The 26806-nt window shown below is 34.9% G+C and overlaps 1 protein-coding gene and 1 long non-coding RNA gene across 2 annotated transcripts in view; one reads left to right on the top strand and one right to left on the bottom strand.

Moving 5' to 3' along the window:
* The window catches only part of LOC133180443 (semaphorin-2A-like), a 78927-nt gene that overhangs the window by 41530 nt on the left and 10591 nt on the right, over positions 1-26806 (bottom strand). The window contains exons 3-10 of the mRNA XM_061314971.1: positions 24217-24268; positions 23850-23915; positions 22412-22535; positions 22150-22230; positions 21144-21293; positions 20859-20980; positions 20661-20769; positions 19115-19166 (exon numbers count right to left, since the gene is read on the bottom strand). Of these exons, the coding sequence (XP_061170955.1) occupies positions 19115-19166; positions 20661-20769; positions 20859-20980; positions 21144-21293; positions 22150-22230; positions 22412-22535; positions 23850-23915; positions 24217-24268 (756 nt within the window). The remainder of the gene's footprint in view (positions 1-19114; positions 19167-20660; positions 20770-20858; positions 20981-21143; positions 21294-22149; positions 22231-22411; positions 22536-23849; positions 23916-24216; positions 24269-26806) is intronic.
* LOC133180566 (uncharacterized) lies at positions 1667-18474 on the top strand. Its single transcript, XR_009720362.1, has 2 exons — positions 1667-1752; positions 18268-18474. It is a non-coding gene; the product is annotated as an uncharacterized LOC133180566 (long non-coding RNA).

Here is a 26806-nt window from a genome sequence, read left to right as displayed (position 1 = left end):
ACAGATATTTGTTTTGTTTACATGGTTTATGACCGCAGGTGGCTGGTCGATGGTGACCTCGGCAACGTGGGATCGCGGATTGTGTTACATAACAAAAAACATCTAGGTGAACATGGAGAACGTAAAATGCGTACAGTTAATGATCATTAATTATTCGAAGCTTACAGTTTAATATTACTTACATAGTTATATAGATACATTTAATTCCTTCCTTTATTTGAAGACGTTGTTCCCTTTAAAACTAAATTAAAAAAGAAAAGAAAGTTGTAAAAAATAATTTATGGGTGAACCACAGAACACGTTTAAAACCTTATTTAGAAGAAAATTAACATTAAATACAGTAGGGTATATTATTTATAGCAAGTTTGTTTAAGTTATACACATGAAGAGTTCTGATTTACTTGCCGAATGAAAACGCTTACCTGTTTACGGGACCTGCTTTTTACCTACATATTACGACATATTACGCAATACTCGAACAAAACAACATTTTTATGAGATCAATAAGGTGTTAAAGAGCAACTTTAATTCCTAAATCCATATCGAAATATTTACCGTTTTTGAGTTATAAAGCGAAAACTTTCAAGGGCTCTAGATCCCTCATTTTAGGGGCCAGCCCCTTTTAAATGATATCAAATGAAAGCTCTTGGAATTATGCACAACTTTTATTCTACATGTTTTAACAAATTATTTTTAGTTTTAAAGATATAAAGGAAAATATGTCAAAATTTTTGCTCTTTTTCGCGTTCTAACTTTTGACCCCTCTCTAGCGCCATTTTTAATGCAAAAATCAAGAAAGAAAAACCGATGTGCACAACTTCAATGCTTCTTCTTTTCAATTTCAAATGGTATTGTGCTCCAATTATTACAGTTTCCGAGCCTTTGTCTGGAAACCAGAGGCATAAAAATTTCAATCAAAGGGGAATAACTCGTGAACAGAAGGTAATTTCCGAATTGTATTACAGTATTCTGAAAGTGTTTTGTAAAGTCTAAAAGCTCTGAAAATTTGAACAAAATCCGTTCAGAAATGAGGAAGATATGAAGCTTCAAAGTTGGCGTCTAGGAAAAAAAAAAAGAAGAATAATAAGAATAATCTTAATCATTACAATCAGTAGAAGGTCTTCCGTTGGAAACGGAAGACCTTAATAATCTTAATCATCACAATCAGTAGAAGGTCTTCCGTTGGAAACGGAAGACCTTAATAATCTTAACCATCAGAATCAGTAGAAGGTCTTCCGTTGTGACGGAAGACCTTAATTATCATTATGTCATTCGCAGCTCTAGCATATTCAAACAATTATTTACTAGTTGAACAACTTTTCAATCTTTATCCATCATGCACTTTTACCACTTAATTATTATCCGGCAAAACATGACGATTTACGTTCATATCTTACACACTCCCAGGCTGGGGAGTACCTATTGTAAACTCTTTCTATATAATCATAAATTAATAATTATCCGATGACAAATGAAAATTAAATTCAAAACATAATAACAAGAATTAAGACTTAATTTAAAGCAAGTTTTTTAAATATTTTACTCATGATTTTATACATGTTATCATTAAAGAATTATTTTACTGAACTATAATAAAGAATAATGTTTCATTTCCCAACGCGCACTTTCTAACACAACCACAAATAGATCGGCCGCTGCATAACAGTATTACACTCAAGGTTCACGTCAAAACATGGCCGACCCAAAATAATTCCTGATTTTTTCCCTTGATTGCAGGACTTTAGCAGAGAGGTAGGTGCCCAGATTTTTTCTGAGATGTAAAACAATATATTCTTTTCCAGAAAAAATAGAAGAAACTAGAGCCGAGCTCGTTGCAATGCAACGAATAGGTCTTCCGTCGGAGCTCCGGACAGGACAGAGCGACCTTGAGTCAAGGTCATGCAACATTTTAAGGTTATAAACAATCCTGTAAGGGGCATCAACTTTCAATGTTTCAACAGTAGAAAGACAGTAAAGGAATGTAAAATTCCCCTGTCAGTGAACTTGAACTTGTTCAAATAACTTTGCGTCAAGCCATGACACATTCTGCAGCTGGTTAAGAGCAAACACCATCTTTATGTCACCGACATAAAAAAAAATCACAGTCACGTATTCTTTCAGACTATTCATCCAAAACATCATATTCTAAGTGACCTAAGTGACCTGATATTCTAAGCGAATTTAAGTCAAGGCCATTACACACTCTGGATGATATATTTATCATCTTTTCAGTGAAATGCAAATGCATGCAATTTTTTCTATTACAAAAGTATAGACCTTTTTGTTTATTTGTTTGTATGTTGTTTAACGTCCCTTTCGAGAATTTTTCAATCATATGGAGACGCCACCATTTGCCGATGGAGATCTGCAAATTTTGACCTATACTCGGCACACATGGCCATTTAGCAGTGAGGGATCTTTTTCGTGCCAGCACCTACTGCCAGACGGGACCTCAGTTTGTACGGTCTCATCCGAAGGATCAGTCTCTGCGTCCCACAGTGGGATTCAAACCTGCGACGTAAGGATCAACTCCATAATCCACGACTCTAGAGCAGACACTCTTACCACTGCGCCACTTGGGCGACTAGACCTTTTTGAATTTTACACTTATTATATCAGTGACCTTGAACTTGCCTAAGTGACCTATGTTAAGGTCAAAAACAACCTTTGAACAAATTATGAGCTTCCAGTGATACCCAATGACAAAGATATACCTGAAAAAGAATATTGCACTTTTCTGTCAGTGACCTTGAACATGCCAGAAAGACCTTGGATCAAGGTCAAAACACATTCTTGGATCATAAGCAATCTCTGTATCAAGTAAAAGCTTCCAGTGATTTTATATAACAAAGTTATAGCATGTGGAAAAAAAATAATATTTATCTGCCAGTGACCTTGAACTTGTCAAAAAAACCTTTGTTCAAGGTCAGGAAAACCCATCTCAAGCAATCTGAGAAAAAGTTTCCTGTGTTCCTCCCACCCCTTATGAATTTATAATCCAGGCACGAATTTTGCCACTTCTTCTGCCAGTCGAGTGCTATGTTATCTCAAACCGGTGGATCATAAGCAATCTTTGTTCCAAGTATGAGCTTCAAAAGTTATAACACATACAGTAATCTTACAGTTTTCTCTCAGTGACCTTGAACTTACAGGAATGACCTTGGATGAAAGTCGTGTCAAACCCTTTAATTTTGTCATAAGCAATTTCTGTATCAAGTATGATACTTGCTATTTTTTTCCAATGACCTTGAACTTGCTGGAATGATGTTGGATCAAAACCATGACACACCTTCGGATCATTAGTAATCTTTGTACCAAGTATGACCTTCCAGTTTCTTCATAACAAAGTTATAATATCCTTGGCGAACTATCACGTACAGACGGACTACTAGGCAGACGGACAGTGTGATTCCAAAAGACTCAAAACACCCCCACCCCAAACCCAGACACTTCGTTTGGGGGGATATATAAATTCCTTTGTTAAATTATGAACACTCTTTCCGGCCCAAACCTTCTCCCTGGAATCAATATTTGAAAAAAAAAATTTGAATGTATGCTATGTTGGAAATTTTCTCATTCTAGTCCAGGGATTCTTGAGAATACTATTTTCAAATGACCCCATGCGCGGATCTAGAGTGGGTTGGGGGCAGTTAAATGTATACACTAAACAAGAGGCCCATGGGCCACATCGCTCACCTGAGTAACTTTGGCCATGCTGTTCATTACCAGACTCCCCCCTTGTAATACCTATTGTGGCCCCACCCTACCCCCAAGGGCCATGATTTGAACAATTTAGAATCTACACTACCCCAGGATGCTTCCACATAAGTTTCAGTTTTTCTGGTCCAGTGGTTTTTGAGAAGATTTTTAAAGATTTTCCCTATATATTTCGATGTTAAACTTGAGATTCCCCCTATTGTGGCCCCGCCCTATCCCCGGGGTCATGATTTCAACAATTTAGAGTCTACACTACCCCAGGATGCTTCCACATAAGTTTCAGCTTTTCTGGCTCAGTGGTTCTTGAGAAGAAGATTTTTAAAGATTTTTCCTATATATTTCAATGTAAAACTTGTATTCCCTATTGTGGCCTCGCCCTACCCCGGGGGTCATGATTTGAACAATTTAGAATCTACACTACCCCAGGATGCTTCCACATAAGTTTCAGTTTTTCTGGCTCAGTGGTTCTTGAGAAGAATATTTTTAAAGATTTTTCCTATATATTTCAATGTAAAACTTGTATTTCCTATTGTGACCCCGCCCTATCCCCAGGGGTCATGATTTCAACAATTTAGAGTCTACACTACCCCAGGATGCTTCCACATAAGTTTCAGCTTTTCTGGCTCAGTGGTTCTTGAGAAGAAGATTTTTAAAGATTTTTCCTATATATTTCTAAGTAAACTTGTATTCCCTATTGTGGCCTCGCCCTACCCCGGGGGTCATGATTTGAACAATTTAGAATCTACACTACCCCAGGATGCTTCCACATAAGTTTCAGTTTTTCTGGCTCAGTGGTTCTTGAGAAGAATATTTTTAAAGATTTTTCCTATATATTTCAATGTAAAACTTGTATTTCCTATTGTGACCCCGCCCTATCCCCAGGGGTCATGATTTTAACAATTTAGAGTCTACACTACCCCAGGATGCTTCCACATAAGTTTCAGCTTTTCTGGCTCAGTGGTTCTTGAGAAGAAGATTTTTAAAGATTTTTCCTATATATTTCTAAGTAAACTTGTATTCCCTATTGTGGCATCGCCCTACCCCGGGGGTCATGATTTGAACAATTTAGAATCTACACTACCCCAGGATGCTTCCACATAAGTTTCAGTTTTTCTGGCTCAGTAGTTCTTGAGAAGAATATTTTTAAAGATTTTTCCTATATATTTCAATGTAAAACTTGTATTTCCTATTGTGGCCACTCCCTACCCCCAGGGGTCATGATTTGAACAATTTAGAATCTACACTACCCCAGGATGCTTCCACATAAGTTTCAGCTTTTCTGGCCCAGTGGTTCTTGAGAAGAATATTTTTAAAGATTTTTCCTATATATTTCAATGTAAAACTTGTATTTCCTATTGTGGCCTCGCCCTACCCCCAGGGGTCATGATTTGAACAATTTAGAATCTACACTACCCCAGGATGCTTCCACATAAGTTTCAGCTTTTCTGGCTCAGTGGTTCTAGAGAAGAAGATTTTTAAAGATTTTTCCTATATATTTCAATGTAAAACTTGGATTCCCTATTGTGGCCCCGCCCTACCCCCGGGGGTTATGACTTTAACAATTTAGAATTTTATCTATCCCAGGATGCTTCCACGTAAGTTTCAGCTTTTTTGGCCCAGTGGTTCTTGAGAAGAAGATTTTTTAATGACCCTACCCTATTTTTGTCTTTTCTTGATTATCTCCCCTTGTAAGGGGACTTGGTCCTTTATTTTAAAAATTTAAACTCCCCTTCCCCCAAGGATACTTTGTACCAAGTTTGGTTAAAATTGGCCCAGTGGTTCTTGAGAAGAAGTTGAAAATGTGAAAAGTTTACAGACGGACGGACGGACAGACAGACGGACGGACGACGGACAACGGGTGATCAGAAAAGCTCACTTGAGCTTTCAGCTCAGGTGAGCTAACAAGTAAAACTGACCATGCCCCCCCCCCCTTAGAAAACACGGACCCTTCCTCGAAAACGCGGATCTGTGTTAAAATGGTATGAAATGTCTCAGGTATGAAGCTTTAAAAGTCAATGACCCCCCCCCCTCCCCCATACACACACACAAACACACACACGAAATAGGTTTTTCACGTTTGGGAAAAGAGTTTTTTTTTTTGGCTCGTCAAGAAATTTCTGGGTTGAAATATTTTTTTATTGGGATCCCCTCCCCCCCCCCCCCCCTCCGTGGAAAAAAATTCCTTGATCCTCGCCTGCACCCCATCTAATTTTTTCTACATGTATCCGTTAAAAGAGGATGTGACCCTTCATTTGAACAAAACTTTACCAAAAATATTCTGTGTTAATTTTCGTTGTTATGGTCCAGTGGTTCTTGATAAGATAAAAATGAGAAAAAGGATGTATTTACTATTACAAAAGAATTGACCTATAGGAGAGAACAATTTCCCGGAAAAAGTGACATTTAAAAATCAATCTTTATTTGTTGTTTTCTACCGTATATATGTCTAAATTTTTCAAATTAGAATTTTACAACTAAAATTTATTATTTACAACTTCAGAATAAACCTCCAAAGTTGGCCGAAACACCATTTTGTCCGTTAAAGCGTTGATTTTTGCATAAATTTTGGCCTAGAAGTCCTTCAGGGCAGGCCTGCCCCTAAATAAAATTGTGATATTTTGATAGGTTGGGATGTAAGGAATAATTTAAGATAGGATTTTTTTAGGGGCACCCCTGCCCTAGGGTCGAAATTCACAAAAAACCTACAAAAAATAAGTAAACTTGATTTTGACAATCTGCTTCAAATTTATACCGTTCAATTTTGTAGTCACAATAGCTCATTTGATATATGCGCTGCGCTGACTTTTATATCGTGGGTACTTTATTTTTAAAGTCGGGGGTTCGAATCCACCTGTTGCCACACTTTTATAGTTTTAAATTTTTGCCTTTTTAAAGACTATTTTAATTTTTTTATAGGCTTGTGTATGTTTCTTCAATTATCTATCCTTTATGCATTCCCATTTTTTGATATAAGAAACACTAGAGAGAGATCAAATCGTAACAATCCAATATACAGTTGTCAGTCAGGCGGAACAATTCTCAGTATAGCACACTTTCCCAGAGGACAAGAATAACTCACTCTGTGTTACTCGATACAGGTATTCTCGGCAGCATTGAGCTGCGATGAATTTCAATTGTATCTATATTCCTTAATATTTAATCACATTGCTTTTATTCTGTCTGTGCTACTAGTGCTTGTCTGGGTTACATGTAGTACATGAATGTTACGTATTGCTTGAATTATTTGAGCTTAATATATTTAGAATAACATACATGTACTTTTGTTTTCAGTCAATGTTTTAAGATCTTCAGTTTTGAAACAGTAGGGCTACATATATAAGTAACTGTACTCCCTTGGATTTCATTTAGGCCCATATGATTTGCACACATTAATTGCATGTTTTTATTATATCCAACGGAAATGTGTTGTAAAATAAATAGCCTAGACATAAAAAAACAGAGTTCCAGAGACAGTAGACATTACCATTATGTACAATGAGAAGTAAAGAAAAATATCATTCAATTGTTACATTTGGAGATAACAAACTCAGAATATCAATGTTCCTCCTACCTCTACTCACTGAAATAAAGATTTATGAAAAACAAATTGTTACATGTATTCAGCCTAATGTCATTAATCGGAACGGAAATCGACAAGCTTTTTGTAGAGAAAAAACCAAGCCCGGCCCTATAGGTCAGATCCTATTTATATAGAAGTGATCCTTTACGAGTAGCTTTAGAACAACAACGATGATAATGCTTATATACACCAATATAGCAAACAAAGATAAAGAATTATGAACAGCAAAAGCTTACTTGGGTCTTTGGTTTGGGAGATGAGATACTTATTAAAAATTGAAATTATTTTGTCATTTTTTTGACGGGCCTGCATTTCAAAGAGAGAGAGAGAGAGAGAGAGAATTTCTAGCTAGGTCTTTGAATAACAGTGAGATGGGTTCAGAAAACCAGGTCCCTAAGAATGTACATGTATATAAAATAGGCAGTGCCTTTCTCTCGGAATTCATCACCTGCTTCTATAAAGCTCCATCCTCACTTGTACTGACATGTACCTGGTAAAACCAACCGACTGCGAAGGAAAACATTCTATTTATTTCGAGGATGGGGGTTTACGTATAGTGATGAGAGGAAATTTATTCACCTATACGTTCATTAAATATGAAAGATTGCTTCTGAGTATTTGTATACGATCGCACGACTTTCGTGTTAATTTATAAAAAGTTAGATTATGAAAGCAAAGAACTAAACTAACATTTGTTGTAGATGAATTAAATAATTATTTAGCCGTTTATAAGGTTTTTTTAACATCTGTAAGAACCACTTTATTTTAAAAAACAAATAATCGTCCTATTATTGGCGCCCATGATATATTAGACTATGTGTTTAAATAAAACATAATTCAGATATCGACATCCAAGAGAACAACACATTCTTTTTCAGTGGCGGAAACAGGAATCTTGAAAAGGGGGCCCGACCAGTTTTGTGTCGGGGTAGGGGCCCAAAGCCACATTATAAATTGATTTATTAAATCTTGTGTATATTTTGGATACAAAAGGGGGCCATGGGCGGATATAGGATTTGTGATGGGGGGCGTGGATAACTTCGTTCAGGCAGGGGGTCTGGGGGCCGCCTTAAGGCCCCCAGTGGATCCAGGGTGAAGCCCTGGTGGTGGCCTAGGGCGCGAAGCCCCCGGAAGCTCCTGGGTTTTCGTGAATTTTAAGAGTCAGTAAAACCAGACACAAAAATAGTTGTATTGATTACTTCCTTTACACAAAAGCCTATAAGATATGCATTAAGTTTGTAACTTACAATACTCTAAAGTCTTTGTAGGAATTTCACGTCTGCTTAAGAATAATGTACAAATTTATTAATCATTTGATAATTTTTTTTTCAAATTTACTCTTGAGAAAGCAGAAACTTTGTGTATCTCCGAACTTCGTGAATCTCCGAACTTCGTGTATGTCACAAGTCGTTCTGAATCATTATTATTTCAGCAAGGATGCTAGTCAATCTGATATTTGTATGTAACTCTAATGTTATTCCAAAGAGTGTTTTTTTTTTAAATTCCATTCACTGACCTACACATGTATCTCCACCGCAGCCAACGAAACAATATAAACAAACACGCTGTAACGTGCAGTTCCCTTTATAGCAGTATAAATACATCAATCAGTGGATAGGTTTGTAACGTAGACCTTCTGATTTTAAATTCATTTATTTACCTCACTCGGCACACCTCGGCCGATTCGTACCTCAAGCCGAGGTTTCCCGAATGTTATTTACCTTCGACCAGCCTTTAAATATTGCAGTATTTTTCTTTGCATCATCATAGGAAATTGACAAGTGCTGTCTATCCTTCAAACGAAATCGGGAGACGTTTTCCGCTTTGAATAATTATGAGATAATATTCATAGCCTAGGGAATGCAAGGTTTTCAGACTTGATTTTTAAGAAAACTGATACTTGGTCATAAAATAAAATTACCATTTTGTAATTGACCATTAATTATAAAACCAAAGTATGGCATTATTAATATTAGTCATGTCATATTTTGAAAATTTTAAGGGGGGGGGGGCGTGCGCCCCCAAGCCCCACTTAAATCCGCCAGTGGGGGCAGGCCCCCTGAACCTCCTCTAAGTCTGTCAGTGTTTTCTTTCATTATACGGACTTGCAGAATAAGCGAAATACTCCAGACATTTGATAAAAATCTCAAACCCGATCTAAAACGCGTTGACAAAGTCAAACCAGACGGTTTTAGTTTTTACGGCATTTTTACAGTGATATGAGAAAAGTCGGATAATTGCTGTTAATTTTAAGAAATAAAGTTCGGCATTTTTCAACCTCGTTCGGTATAATATAATTTACTGATAATTTTTTCCGTTAAGGAGGAACACATGGACGAAGGATAAAAAAAGAGGTATTCTGCATGTACATGTACACATCATTGCTATAATTGTGTACTCGGGATTAAACCCAAAATCCTTCGTTACATTGTATTTGGGTATAATTTTCACATGTTCTCAGGCGGATAATCATTTATTTTTATCTGTCTAAAGACAATAATTTCAGTTAATAGAGAAATGTTTTTATTTCGTTGTTTTTTTCCCATCCTTTTGGTTTACACGTTTGCTTTGTACACAAAAGCGTGCCACTGTGTTCATATACCGCTGTTTCTACACGCTATCGATGTGATCAGGGAGAACATGATATCCTCCAGCAATGTACTTCTTATGAAAACACTCAATGAAAACATATAAGGTGAAAATATATACACCCATTAGTATCTTAGTACCATAGTATCGACCTGTTTAATTGCAATGTCACCAACCGTAACGATCGCTGGCCAGGACTTGAATATAATTTATTACCGTTATTAAAACAACTCGTCAGCTGAGCGGACCTATGATTTAAACAGTAAAATAGGGAAATTCCAGAGTTCGAAGTGTATTTATTTTGGGCGCTCTTCCGCATAAACAAATTAAATCGCATTTACGCGTACTTACATGCATGTACCAATAATTTGTGTCATGGGTAAATTCAATTTATTAGATGAAATAAAACAAATGCATAAGATTAATCTTCCTAAACAACACGTTTTAAAAACAATCTATCTGATATAACTGACGGTAAAAAATAACAAAGAAAATAAAGGGTTTGTGTTTGTATTTAATTTAAAATGAGAACAAATCTTAACCTGTCAAATAACTTATAAAACATACTTCGTTTTCCAGACACTAATTGCAATGCGTAATCTTCACATGCACTGACCAAGAGGTCACAAGTTTGAAATGTATGGTTTCTCATTGCGTGAGTTTTGTCAACACATGTCGGAGTAGACTATCTAAGCCAATTGATTCCCAAAGAAAACTGCATAGGAAGGGTTCTTTTTTGGTACACTTTTTAACGGGTAAAATTCATTCGACGCTCGATAGAATTTTCAAATACAAGTGAAATATTGAGGCGGTTAAGTTACGTGCATCCGACCTAGTATTTTGTATGCAATAATATTGTAAGTTAGGAAGAAAATAATACAAACTCAAAAGTACTTAATTTTATTTTCGATTTTCCTGACAATTAAAAATGTGACCTCTACATACAATTATCATTTTTAATTATATACATCCTGTTTAATGTTCATGAAAGAAATAGCAACTCGTTAAATAACATTAGAGAGATAAATAAACTGTTTCTTTAATACGCAAAGAAAGTGGTCTTTTCGGCATTCAAAATGCATTGAATTTGAAGTGAATAAGTGAAAGGCACTTAAGACTAGCTGATTAAAACGAGCGAGTGATAATTAAACAGTAAGACGGAATCATATGAAAGATTCGAAATGATTTTAAAGTAATTTTCCACAAAGCGCAATTATCTCAACAATGCAATGTTTATAAGAATAAATATGCAACTTTCTTGTAATTGAGCGAATAAAATATAAATCGAAATGTACTAGCGACTTAATCAAAGATATGAAATAATCTGAAAGATTCAACATATTTATCCACTCATCACTTAGTTAAAATGTATTTGGAATGGCCATTCTATGGTTTGTTTTGTGTATGACCTTAGGTCGCTGGTTCACACGCCGATTGATCCTCGGTGACCTCCTTTGCCACGCGCTATCGAGGGAGGGGTTACATAATTGTAAACACACGAGGTGAATGTAAAAGGCGTGTACTTAAAGGCTGTGAATAGTCTATGTTTAAAGTTTTGTTTTATTTTCTGACTTTATTGTTTGTTTTTATATGATAAGAAGAAAAGGTTATCTTTTTTTCCCTGTTTAGTAGACTGGTTTATCCAAATTTGAAAACAAACGAAATAAAAGGGAAAGTTGTCAGTAAATAATTGGAAATAAAGCACAAAATACTTCAAAAACCTGATTCTAAAGAATATTAGCATCTAATATAGCAAGGTTTATTATTTATAGTAAGTTTATTTTAATTACACGCATGAAGAGCTCTTGTTTACTTGCTGAATGAAAACACTTACCTGTATATGTGTTATGCTTCTAGCTCATTTAGAACACAACACTCAAACAAAATAACATTTTCTTGAGATCAATAAGATGTTAAATAACAACTTTAATTACGGCAGCTATTTCGAAATATTTACCGTTTTTGAGTTATAAAGCAAAAACTTTAAAGGGCCCCTGATCCCTTATTTGAGGGGCCAGCCCCTTTTTAGTGGTGTCAAATTAAAGGCCTTGAAATTGTGCACAACTTTTATTCTACATGTTTTATCAAAATATTTTTAGTTTAGAAGATAAAAAGGAAAATATGTGTAAATTTTCGCTCTTTTTGGCGTTCTAATTTTTGACCCCTCTCTAGCGCCATTTTGAATACAGAAATTGAAAAACAAAAACCGATGTGCACAACTTCAGTGCTTCTATTATTTAAATTCGGTAGAATTTCTACTCCAGCTTCAGTAGTCTCTGAGCCTTTGTCTGGAAATGAAGCCCCCTAAATTTTCATTTAAAGGGAGATAACCCAAAAGCGGAAGTGGGTTTTTGAAATGTTTGACAGCATTCTGATAGAATTTTGTAACGTCTTTAAACCCTGCAAATTTGAGCAAAATCCGTTGAGAAATGAGCAAGATATGAGGTCTCAAAGTTGGCGTCTAGGAAAAAAAAAAAGAATAATAAGAACTAGAGCCGAGCTCGTTGCAAAGCAACGAGTAGGTCTTCCGTTGGAGCTGCAGGCAGGAAGAAGTGACCTTGAGTCAAGGTCATGCCATATCATAAGGTTATAAGCAATTTTGTAAGAGGTATCAACTAACAATGTTTCACTCTGTAGTATAAAGACGATAAAGGAATGCATGTGACCTTGAACTTGTCCAAATGACCTTGCGAAAGCCATGACACACTCTGGTTATGAGCAAACCCCATCTGTGTATTACTAACTTCTCAAATTCACTCATGTTCATACAGTCCATACATCCAGTCAAAATATCTTATCCTTAGTGACCTTGAACTTGAGTTTAGGCCATGTCACACTCTGCATGATACCAACAATGTTTCACTAGATAAAGACGGTAACGAATTTAAAGCTTCTCATCCAAACTCATCCAAATGACCTTTCATCAAGACCATAACACACACTGGTTAAGAAAAATCCCAATCTGTGAGTTATTGACTGGATAAGGTTAGCCATGTTCTTTCAGACCATAGATCGAGTCAAATAATTTATCAGGTTCCACACAATGATTTAAGGATTCATTGTGAATGTTTTTGTCCAGTTTGGATATTGAACAAGACGTGTTTGTGAAACACTGATGCCCCGGTATTGCAGCTTATGGCAAAGGTTTAAGTTTCTCAAATCCGTATCCAACTCCAAGGTCAAAGTCAAGAGATAAGAAATTATGTTACCCAAAGAAAGATCTCGTCTCAGTGAATATAACTGTGAAATATGAAACCGCTATAAGACTAACTATTGAAAAGCATGGCAAAGGTTAATTTTTTTATACTCAAGTCAAATGTTAAGGTCAAGGATAGATTAACGGTGTCCAAAGGAATGCCTTGTCATAAGAAATAGACATTGAAATATGAAAGCCCTAGCATTGATTATTCAAAAGTTATGACAAAGGTCAACGGTTTTTTTTTTCAAAAGTAGGTCAAACCCCAAGATCAAGGACAAAAGTCAAAACTGTCGGTACTCAAGGGAGGGTCTTGTCACAAGAAACACATGTAAAAATACGAAAACCCTAACATCAACCGTTGAAAAGTTATGAATGAGATTAAAATGTTTCAAAGGTAGGTCAAACTCTAAGGTCAAAGGTAAAAAGTCAAAACTTTTAATTTTTTTTAAAGTACGTCAAACTCCAAGGTCAAGGTCAAATAGTAAAAATTGTTGATATCCAATGAACAGCGTTTTCACAAGGAATACACCTGTGAATCTGAAAACACTAGTCCCAACCGTTCAAAAGGTATTGCCAAGGTTAGATTTTTTAAAAAGTGGGTCAAACTCCAAGGTGAACGTCACAAGGTCAAAAATATTTATTCCAAAGAAAAGGTCTTGTCACAAAGAATTTCGGATGTGAAGTATGAAAGCCCTAACGCCAACTGTTCAAAAGGCTAAATTTTGCATAGTTGGTCAAACTAAAAGGCTGTAGAAAGGATAAGAGAGACTCCGAGATATTCAATCAAGTAAACTTATGATATTGCAGATCAAATAAAGCATGAGCTATAAGAGCAGGCACGTAGCATCAGCCTCCCCCTTTTTTCAGACCTATTTTTTTACTTTAGTAATGTTCATTGAAAGTCCCGTTGGCCCCCACTTTTTGTTGCAGTATAGTCCCGTTGTCCCCACCCCTTTCCGCCAGGAAATAGGATTCTGGGCTATTTTCCTATTTTGGTTTTGCTTGGTAAGTCTTTTCAGGTAAGTTAATTTTTTTCTCTGGCTGCCCCCCCCCCTCCACCCTTTCAGTGCTATGTCCTTGAAAAGTAACATGTAGAAATGTCTGTCCTGGCATATGTTATAGTTTTATAATCTACAGTCTAACTTTGCACTTAAACCACAAACACATACGTGTAGTACAAAATAATGATAAAAATAGAAATAATCAGTAATATTTAATTATTAAGATAAAAAATGAAAATAATACAAAAAATTATATACATATATAGAGAGATTGTCAATCAAATGGCATGTTCAACGCAATAGCAGCAATAAGAAACTCGCCGACAGTTTTTTTTTTTTAAATTTCAAATTGCTTTTTAATTTCTACAGATATTAATTTTATAATCCTTTCAATGTATGTTCGTGGATTATTGATGGAATAATTTTAGTTACATGTCAAGTTTAATATTATGGTGTTTGTGCTTTGTAGCAAGGATTTGCTAAATACTTATAATTTTCTATGATTGTACCGAAAAGTAGATACATGTTTTAAAGCAGAGCTGCCGCTCAAGCTTTATTTCTGTCTTGTAGATCTAGAGGTCTTTTTGTATATATCATAGGTAAAAGTACCAATACCGATGATCACATCCCTTCAAAGTTATATTATTCTTGTTTATTACGCTCCTTGCAGTGGCAGATCCAGGAATTTCATAACGGGGGGGGGGGGGGCAAAGTAGAAGGCAGGGGAGGGGTCTGAGGGGGGGGGCTGCAATGAAGCCCCCAGAGGGTCTATAACAAAACCCTGGTGGGGAAGCCCCCAGAAGTTGACAAATTCTTACAAATAAGAGATGTTTTTTCCTTGATTTAAGGATAATGGACATATAAGTTCTACATACAAAAAATTCGAAAACGGAACGGAAGGGGGGGGGGGACGTGCGCCCGGCGCGCAGGCCCTGGATCCGCCTTTGCTTCTTTTTATTTTATACATGTAGTTATGCACCTCACCAACCCTTCTTGTGTTCAAGATATTTCAGTCGTTTGTTTGCATTATAACTTAACAAGAAGTCCGTGATTTTTTGTGTGAAGTTTAGTTTTTAAAATTTCGAAAATGACAGGCTAAAAGGATATTTATTATTGATGAAAATAATGAAATTGGTAATCAAAGTTCAAAATACACGTGCGGTGGCGATATTCAAAATTGACAGGAAGTCGCTTGACTTTTTAATACACTTAAAGATGGTGTCAAGAGGAAAGAGTTTGAAAGGTTTGATAAATACACACATGCATCACAGAGTTGACCAATATGAATGCATTATGATCAGGTCACGTGGTAAGTACCTCTATCACAATAATTGACACGTGAAGCACCTGCATTGATTTCTTATAATTAAGTTAAAAATTTATTTTTAAAAAAATGAAGATATTAGTTAATAAAAGTTTTATTAATTATTTATTATTTAAACTATAATGGTTTGGGTCGTGGATATCGGCCTGGGTAGCTCAGTCGGTACAGCACCTGACTAGTGATGCAGGGGTCCCGAAGAAAATTAAAGAATATTTGTGAAAGGTACGTGTATAGTCAATCAGATTAGAAATACAGCGACTATCAGAATTCCGGGCCGTAGAAAAGATCTGATTTTGATTAGATCTCAGGTATAGGCGAATGTGTGTGTACTGAAGGGGTTTGTTAATTCATTCAAGATTTATTATATTGTTCGTTTGGACGAAGGCTTCATAAAAATATACACACTGCCTGTACAGGTACACTATACCGGTACACATCAATGAATGTTCGGATTAATTCAAAAATCGGCGGACATTAATTTATTTTAGTTATCTAAAGGCAATGTTATTTCCAGAGATATTTATATTTCTCGGATTTTTCTTTTTTGTGATTTACCGGTTTACAAAGGTCTGTGTTTTAACAGCTGTTCATAAACGCTGTCAATTAATATATGATCAGAGAAAACGAGACATCTCCCGGTAATTCATTTCTAATGGAAAATATATGGATTGGCATCTTATCATTTACGTGTGTAATTACGATGTTACAAACCGTGACGATGACTGGCCAGGAAAACAACTCATGATCAACTCAGCGGACCTATAATTCACTTTAATATATGCTGTAAATCAATAAAATCATTTCAGTGTAGTCGATATTTCATTGCAAAAATAATGGAAAAAAAAATACGGGATTTAGAATTTTTCTGTATTTCAAACTCGATATGCATATATTTGGGGCGCTCTTGCATATGCACTTATAAAACGTGCATTTTCTGTACTTGCATGCGTGTACATTGTATGTGTCCGTAAAACCTTAAGAGAGCTGATAAATGTGTTCTGATTTTCAGAAAAAATAATGGGAACCTATAAATAATTACACGTTTATCATTTTGTTCGCATACAGTAACAAGTTAAGTAGAAAAAATAATTTGTTCGACATGGAGGTGCCCGCGGCTCTCTGTGGCCACGTGTATGTAAACGAGGACTGGACTTCAACACTTAAGACACAAAGCGGCAGAGATGGATGAAACTGTTTGCTATATTACAAAGACTTGAATTATACTACATGTATATTTGAAGGAATTTTTATTTATGTTAATGTTTATTTAATTCTATAAATAATAAATGGACATTCACAAGAGTGATGGTAAAAATAATATGTGCGTAGCATGCGTAGTAATTACAATTATTTACCGAACCCCCCATTCAATTACAATTGCAGATGAATTAAAATACAACAACACGGGATAGAGCAATACTTTTTTTAAATGTATTGTTGCGTGAACAGACAAAAACAGCGATTAAAATTCAAAATGATTTTTATGCACCAGTGTTTGGAATTAAGATTATAAAAGATCCGTAAAGTAATCTTACTGATTCGATATAATCAAAAACATAACTTTCCATTAATTAATAGCTCTTTGTACAAAATTGACATTATACGCGATCACAAATACTAGCTTTGTTTATGACCACAGGTGGCTAGTACACTGGTGACCTCGATCAAAGGCGTGGGATTCGCGCGTTGGGTTACATAACTAAACATCGAGCTGAACATGGAGACCGTAATATGCATACAGCTAATGATCGTGAATTATTCAATGCATACAGTTTAAAATCACTTACAAAGTTTGTTGTAATAAGAAACGTAGAAAGATAGATTTAATATTCTCCGCTTTTGAACACTATTAATCTAATTTAAAAAAGAAGAAAAGAAAGACTAGTTGTAATAAATAATTTAATAGTGAACCATAAACCACGTTTTAAACCTTATTAAAAAGAAAATTAACATTAAATACCGCAGGGTATATTATTGATAGCAAGTCTGTTTAAGTTATACACATGAAGAGGTCTGATTTCCTTGCCGAATGAAAAACGTTACCTGTTTACCTGGCCTGCTTTCTAATACGTATTACGCAATACCCATGGTATTCTCGAACAAAACAACATTTTCATTAGATCAAAAAGGTGTAAAAGAACAATTTTGTTTCCAAGATCCAGATCGAAATATTTACCGTTTTTGAGTTATAAAGCAGAAACTTTTAAGGGCCCAAGATCTCTAATCATAGGGGCCAGCCCCTTTTAAATAGTATAATATGAAAGCCCTTGCAATTATGCACAACTTTTGTTCTACATGTCTTAACAAAATATTTCTAGTTTTCAAGATATAAAGGAAAATATGTCAAATTTTTTGCTGTTTTCCGCGTTCTAACTTTTGACCCCTCTCTAGCGCCATTTTTAATGCAAAAATCAAAAAATAAAAACCGATGTGCACAACTTCAATGCTTCCTCTTTTCAATTTCAAAGGGTTTTGTGCTCCAATTATAACCATTTCTGAGCCTTTGTCTGGAAATCGGAGGCATGCAAAATTCAATCAAAGGGGAATAACTCGTGAACAGAAGGTAATTTCCGAATTGTATTACGGTATTCTGACAGTGTTTTGTAAAGTCTAAAAGCTCTGAAAATTTGAACAAAATCTTTTTAAAAATGAGGAAGATATGAAGCGTCAAAGTTGGCGTCTAGGAAAAAAAAAAAAAGAATAATCTTAATCGTCACAATCAGTAGAAGGTCTTCCGTTGGAAACGGAAGACCTTAATAATCTTAACCATCAGAATCAGTAGAAGGTCTTCCGTTGGAAACGGAAGACCTTAAAAATAAATGAGACCAATAAATATTTTTTCTAAATTTTATTTCAGGATTGAGTGATGAGGCCAAACACATGGCTTTCAAGCACCTACTTGACTTCGATGTAAACAAACTTGAACGTACGCCTTGCTGGATGGGTATGTATTTTTTTGTACTGAAATGTTAAGTAACAGTAGTACTACAAGATGTGAAAGTAAAACGTCTGAGAAGTTTGTTTTGAATGAGTGAGGCCATACTAAAGGTGAGTAATTTTGGTAAGAATATATAGCAGAATTTAATACTGTTGTGCAACCTGAAAACGTGAAAAATTGGCAGACGACAACACGATAATAAAAAAACCTGACAACGGAATGAAATTTTCCAGAATGGGGCACTACACTAGTAACTGTATGTGTAGTTATTACTGTCTATAGACTGATAACATGTGTAGCTGTTGTTGGTCTCTATGGACTAATAATTGCATGAAATAGCTGTTGTTGTCTATAGATTATATTTGCATGTGTCACTATTGTTACTGTCTAGAGACTTATAACTGCATGGATAGCTGTTGTTACTGTATACAGAGTAATAACTTGCATGTGGCGTTGTTAATCATGGCCGTAGGAACCGGGGGGGCACGGGGGGCCGTGCCCCCCCAATAATTTTGCCGATATATAGATTACTATAGTAAACATAGATACTATAAGCATGTGCCCCCTCAATAAAACCGCCTGATGACCTTTTTTTTTTTTTTTTTGCTTGTCAAGGAATATTTGGTAGTTGACGACCTTTTTTTTTTTTTTTTGCTTGTCAGAAAATTTTGGTAGTGCCCCCTCAACTGTTAACTGAAAAATGTTTGGCTGTGCCCCCCCAAACTGAAATTGCTTCCTACGGGCCTGTTAATAATGCCATACTTACACGGAGGAGATAAATAATCCGTAGAAGGTATCGTTCACCAACTGTACGTCCTCTAGACAATAGAAATTTTAACTTGATACTTCTCAAGAAACAATTTAAAAGCATATACAAGGGTTGATCCAAAAGTTCTTGGAATTTCTTAATACATGTATTTTATTTAATTATTGGTCATGTTGGTGGAAGTGATTGAAAATTACAGATGGAGATATATATATATATATATATATATATATATATATATATATATATATATATATATATATATATATATATAGTTTTTATATACTTGTTGGATTTTTTTAAATAAAAAAAAATATTTTAAATATTCACAATAGTAACACTTTGGCATTGCCATAGAAACGAATGTTTGTAAATGCGGGGGAGACATTTATTCGTTCATTATCATTAATACTCATTGTGAGGGAAAATACACGTTAAGTAGCATATGAAACGAAAATGATGTCATTATAACGATTGTTTGACTTCTTATAAACCTTTGTGTGAAAGTTTTATCGATTTTACTGGATATTTAGTTTTCCTATTGATGATTTGTTGTTCATCATGACTTCGTTAGACAACATCGAAATTCGGTCAAGTAATAGGTTTTGTGAAAATCTCGGGAACACTCCGACTTAAACGCATATACTACTGATAAAGGCAGGACAAAAGTGCAGTAGGCCACTGGCTTTCCAGTGGGCTGAGAAATTTAAGGAAAATAGAACTACCGTGAAGGATGATGAAAAGTATGGCTACCCATTGGAAGGTCGTTTTTTCCTCGTAGACAAAGTGAGAGCGTTAATAGACGAGGACCGCTGTGGTTGAAATTGCTACTGAAATAGGAAAATAATATGGAACGATGGAGCACAGTCTTGAAAAATGATCGTAATAAAAAGAAAGTGGGTGCGAGGTGGGTACCAAGGCTTTTCTCGAGAGCAGAAATGGAGAAAAGAATTAATATAGCGTTCTGTAGAATTTCTAGGTCGATTTGAACGTAAGGGTGAGATGCTCCTACAATGTGACGTGACATACCTAATGACGTTACGTCGAAGTCTCCCCCGGATTTTACAATTGTCCATGTTAAGAAGGCTCCTGTGACCTTAATAGTAATTGGAACTATTTTATAAATATGTCTTTTATTTGCTTTAATCACATCACAATAAAATTTTAGAAAGAATTCCACGAACTTTTGGATCAACCCTCGTATTTAGAAAGAAAATTCAATCTTCTTTTGTATCATTAAACAAAGAATGAAATAAATCATCATGTCCTTTCTTCACTTTAAAAATCCTTATAAGCTTTCTATTCCATTATCATAGAGTATTGGTATTTACACGAGTAATTTATATTTATTGCAAAACAAAGAATTTTGTCTCAGAATCCATCATGAAAAAGTATTTTTTTAAAAAATACTTCTAAATGAATTATAGATCTTCTTTCTCTGGAAACTTTAAACGTGTGTTATAATGCATGCAAACATCGAAATATTCTCTTGCAACATTAGGGATACTAGTAATTACCAGACAAATCACAATATTTGCTAACTTACGGATTAAATCAAAGTAGAATGGGAATAACCCAGGTAAGGAACAGTTCAGTCGGGCCTTCTGATACGTCGTCCATTTGTTGACGAGGAAGCTACTTCCTCCAAGGTCTCTCTACAAAGTAAAAAAATTATCACAAAAATTAAAGTAACTTTTGATTTTCATTATTTTTCTTGGTTGTTATGAGTGAATGTGTGCCTTACCTTACAAACCCTTGCAACTCTGGAGACCATTTTTTTCATGAAATTTGTGTACTCAAGAGCAATTTCCCGGAAGAAAAAGTAAACATCTTCACCCACATCAAAAGATGCCACAAACTGGGGTTCTGCAACAGTTATGTTTCTATATACCACCATTTTGGAACAAAATAATCTGCTTCTCAAAAAAATTACTTTCTTATAAATTTATTGATGTCATTTGTAAGTTTCTAGAAGGATAACTCTGCTAGACTTCTATCAATGCTCAGGATCTAGTATATTTTTTTTTACCATTTAGCCAGCGGATGGGGTCTGCATTCTCCAGTTTTTCACTCATTTTTACACCATCTTTTACAAGTTGTGGTCTGGATATGGTGGCCTTCCCATTGTCAAGGATGGTTGCCGAGTAGAGGGCTGGTACGTCACCAGGGTTACCGCTGGCTACAGACACAATGCAAATCAATATAATAATTGTTGTTGATGCAAGCTATACATCTTCTGGTAGTCTTCACAGATTCTTGTTAAAAGTTTGATATAAAGCTAGAATTTAAACACTTTTCATACGGAATTTTTTTATGAAATCAAATATTCCCAAATTCTTACAATTTTTTTTTCTCTAGACAAGTAAAAAACTCATAACCAAGAAACCTGTGTAATACATCAGTGTTAAATCGTATATTTTGCAGAGTGAAGAGTGTTTCTGGGGCCATATACATATTTGTTTATTCTGGATGATGGCTATATACACTGCTTATATAAGGGGATGTTGTATAATTTTACCAGAACTAGGTCATCCATTGCCTGATCTAGTTTCTGTAGATTATCAAAAATCAATAGACGAAACAGATTAAGACCATATCTCATTACAGCTTTTTAAAAAACAATTATAATATAATGTAATAAATGGGTAATATTTCAATCTAAAACCTCACGGATTCAAAATGCTTGCTGAATCTCTTATAATGCAATTTATGAATGCATTTGAATTTTTCATTTTTCATATTTTCTTTGCAAAATTTTCAAATTGAGAAGCAATATCAGACTTATTTTGTCTACATGGGAAAGGCACCTATTTTGGATCTGTTTCAACCTAAATCAGTCATGATGATGTGGTGTTTAAGAGAATCATTAGACACAAAACCTACCTTTGTTAATTATATTATTTTTCAGACAGCATTTGTACATGAAAATCTGCTTTCATGAAAATAAAATTAGTTTGATAACTTTAAAAGTAAAGGCAACAGTAATTCCCAATGCTCATTTCTCCTTTAAATGAGGTCAGATTCTTCATACTCACTGACATAAACTGCAGTTGTGTTGTCCTTGGGGTCCCTTGGACACGCAGCGGATTTTTGAGATGATAATATGCTTAATTCATTATCATTTATCTGAAATACATATGAGAATTCAGTCACTGTAATACTGTATAAATAATATAACACAAAGACAATTATTTTCATGCATATTTATTTATATCTGAGCTATGCAAATGCCTTTATATCTATATATTTTGGTATTAAACCTGAGGACAGGGAAAAGTGTGAATTTACTTTGAAAGAAACTGTTTTCACTCACCGTTACGGTAGCTTTATACTCGGAAGGCGTATTGGCATCAGTTCCACAAAAATACAGGGTGGAGTTATCAACACGTACAATATACTTAATGTAATTCTGACAGTACTCCTACAGAAACGAAAAAAGAAAAAAATATGCATCCCTTATTCTTATATATGATAGATAATTAAGAAATAAGATGTCATTTTTAGAGTTTCATTGGGATATGACATGAAGTTGGTCACACGGGGATCAAATCTACGATAACGCCCGAAGGCGTATCAACTCCATGTCATATCCCAATGAAACTCTAAAAGTGATATTTTATTTCTTATATTTATATTTTATATTTTATTGCTGTTACAAAGAAAAATATGCACTATTTAGACTTTGATATGGAACTTCAACATAACATACATGTACGACATTATGTGACGTCACAGTCTGGCCCTTCCAAAAGTCTAGTGCGGTTTGTTTTCCATACGCAAGAAAGTCTGATCACGTGACCAACTTCATGTCATTGAAAATTGAATGTCAATTTAATTACTATTAATATATAAGGATAGACATTGGCAAATGTAAATAATTGTGATTTGAAGTGAAAACCTTAAAGGCAGAGATTTTTTACCGGGTGGTAAATTCCAGGTGGGGGAGGGGCTCATTTTGTACAGGTGTGAATGCCTTGAGGGCTAGCAGTCTATCTGTGGTCATTTGTCTCCTTATCCCTATACACAGGAAGTAGTTTAATACACAGCAGAGTACCCAAGAAGTCAAACTTAACCAGTGGTTGGATATTGAGATGATTTTAAATTAAAAATGAAAAATTGTAAACATGGGAAATAAAGTTTAATTTCAGTGACTTTTCGTAATCTGTAATTGTATGTGTGTCAAAGCACCCCCAACCATTAAAAATATTATTATTCAAACTATTTGTTGAACTTTGAAGAAAGTTATATCAAACTTTGATATATATTATCACAGAATATATTAATTATTTCAAATACTAAAGGTGTGTATATATATATATATATATATATATATATATATATATATATATATATATATATATATATATATATATATATATATATATATATATATATATATACATATATTAGCAAATTCCATAGTAATACAGCTTCTCTATTGTTTATACCACGTGTGGTAAATATCAAATGATCAAAAGTTAATTTGAAGGTCACCACGAGTGCCAAACAATGTGTACAGGGTATACACAAGGACTAGTAAGTAAAAGGTCAATCAAGTTCAAGCACCCAATGATGTACCTTAATGCTTTTGATTGACAGGGGTACACAAACCAGGTATTTTTGAAGGCGGTGCTTAAAATCTCTGCCTTTAAGTAAAAAAAAGAACAAGCCTTTTATTTACATATGCATGTAAGCATGCTACATAAATGTAAGCCTGTACAATACATGTACTTACAACTGATTTCCCATTAAAAGAACACAGCTTTCTATTTTCATCAGAAGCCACAACCTTTATAGTTTTCTATCACAAAAAAAAAAAAAAATCAGAAATACATGGTACAAATTAAAGTACATGTCTTTTACTACCTTTCATTACTTTATTTGCATTTGTACAGTGTATATTAATATTAGGTATCGAACATTAGAAACCCTGGATAGGTCCATGTCAATCCAACCAATACAAGCCAACTGGGTTTTTACTTACAGTTTCCGGTTGGTATATGGTTTAAGATGGTTGGATAAAGTTGTTCTATAATCTATTTTTATCTACCATCATTGATAATTTCTATAAGTTTTTACTTTAAACTATTTATTGTACTCACCAGTCCACTTTTATCACTGATATCTTCTAACTTTAATTGTACTAAATAATTCCTGAAATGAATTAAGAAGAAATTGTAATCAAAACTGGAAAAACAAGAGGTCCAGGGGCCACAACACTGACCTGAGTAACTTTAGCCCTGTTGTTCTTCAGATTTCCGAAAAAATTGTTATATTCCCATGAAAAATTGTGACCCTATATTATAGCCCCACTCTTATGCATGGTCTCTGAATCCCACAATATGGGGATGAATCAATATCATTATGACTAACTTGGACTTGCACTTGTGGAGAAGAAATTTCTTTTCCTGTATGCATGCATTATTTAAAATGATCCCTATTTTACCTAACTCTAACTCACTGTGCATAATTTGAAAAAAAAAATGAATCCACACAACTTGAGATTTTTTGCATATGTGTGTGCACCTGTGGTTCTTAAGATGAATTTTCAAAATTTATTTCCTGTAAGATTCCATGTAAAACTTTGATCCTCTATTGTGGCCCCATGCTACCCCTGAGGGCCATGTATTGAACAATTTAGAATGTACAACACCTCACAAAGCTTTCATCTCTTCTTGCCATTGATTCTTGAGAAGAACATTTTAAAAGAATTTTTCCTATATATTCTTATGTAAAACTTTGATCCCCAATTATAGCCTCCCTCCTCCAAACCCCGCCCCCAGGGACCATAGTTTGAACAACATAGAGTCTACACTACCTCTGGAGTCTTCCACATAAGTTTCATCTCCTCTGGTCCGGTGGTTCTTGAGAAGATTTTTAGAGAATTTTCCCTATGTATTTCTTTGTAAAAATTCGATCCCCTTTTGTTGCCCTGTCCTAAACCTGGGGGCCATGATTTAAACAAATTAGAATCTACACTTCCTGAAGATGCCCTTACTTAAGTTTCATCTCTTCTGTCCCAGTGGTTCTGGAGAAGATTTTTTAATGACCCCACCCTATTTTTGCCTTTTCTTAATTATCTCCCCTTGGAATAGGACTTGGCCCTTTTTTTTTTTTTTTGAAGAATTTATAATACCCTTTACCCAAAGATGTTTTGTGCTTATTTTGCTTACAATTGGCTTAGTGGTTCTTGAGAAGAAGTCGAAAATGTGAAAAGTTTACAGATGGATGGACGCCAGACAACGTGTGATCAGAAAAGCTCATTTGAGCTTTCAGCTCAGATGAGCTAATAAAACATCTCGTCATGGACGGGTGTATAAAAAACTACTAGTATTTGAGTCTGGGAATCATTTATTTATTATATAATAGTGAAAATGCTTATTCCTAACTGTACACAGTAGTCTGACAATGTTAAAGTCGTCCGCGTGGCGCAGTGGTTAGAGCATTCGCTTTAGAGCCGCGGAGTAAGGAGTTGATCCTTACGTCGCGGATTTGAATCCTAATGTGGGACGTGGAGACCGGTCCTTCGGATGAGACCGTATAAACCGAGGTCCCGTGTCTCAAAAGGTTCTGGCACGAAAAAGATCCCTCACTGCTCAACGGCCCTAAGTACAGAGTATAGGTCAAAATTTGCACCTCTCCACCGGCAAGTGGTGGCGTCTCCATATGAGTAAAAAATTCTCGAGAGGGATATTAAACAATAAACAAACAAACAAATGGGGCTGGGTATCGGCTGGAAATTTCGTATTGCGATGTATTACGATATTCTTAACTCTATTGCGGTATGTATTGCAATATTTTCAATGACAGTTAAAATGTTTAAAAGTTAAAATCATTTTATTAACCTCTTTAAGCAACGTGTGTAAAACAAGTATAAATAAATTGTTGCAAAATTTTTGTTGCTGATTTCACTACAGTTTTGGAATGAAATGCAACCATAAAACAGCAACTTTGCCGTTTGGTACTGTTTGGCACGATTGAAAACGTTCCTGGCATATTAAATTTCATATTTTACTTAAGAAATCTAAAGCCCAAGCAGTTTGCGGGTATATCGGTAAAACGTATAGCAATACGATATTTACACCTGAATATCGATATTATTGCGCAGCCCTCCAAACAAACAAACAAACAAACAAAACAATATTAAAAGGATATTGAAACTAGTATCATTCTTCAAGAATCATCATCACTAAGTTTTTTGGATAAGATCTTTGTGTACATATACATAGATTTAATTATGTGGTAAACTCAAATGTCCAATACGCTTTTCTAAAAATGTCCAAGTTTTCTGCAAAAATGTCCTTTCACATTATACACAAATTTACATGTAATTTTAGAGTGGTTCGGTGGGGTATGAATAAACAAAAGCTATTTTGTATAAATTTATAGATTTTGATGAAGACATAATCTGGCATTAGAGCATATGTTGCCTACACTGTAGTTTGATCACATGATCCTGACTGGATTTCTATAAGACAATGCAATGTTAGTTACATGTCACAGTGGTTGTAAAGGCTAATAGATTCAGGGAAACGATGACAAGTTAGATATTAGCCGAAGCTGGATCATCCTTACTGGCTCCGTCATATGATAATCGTTATAGATGATGCCAAGATTATTAACTAAATGTAGAGAGAAAAAAGGATGTGAAAGAATCGTCAGTGGGTGGAAAAATTCAAACAAGATATTATC

Source organism: Saccostrea echinata, unplaced genomic scaffold, assembly GCF_033153115.1.
Source record: "Saccostrea echinata isolate AGI-Se365-2 ecotype Australia unplaced genomic scaffold, CSIRO_AGI_Sech_v1 ptg000006l, whole genome shotgun sequence".
In the NCBI taxonomy this organism is placed as follows: domain Eukaryota; kingdom Metazoa; phylum Mollusca; class Bivalvia; order Ostreida; family Ostreidae; genus Saccostrea; species Saccostrea echinata.
The sequence above is the reverse complement of the archived record's forward strand: the minus strand, read 5'-3'. Positions and strand labels throughout refer to the sequence as shown.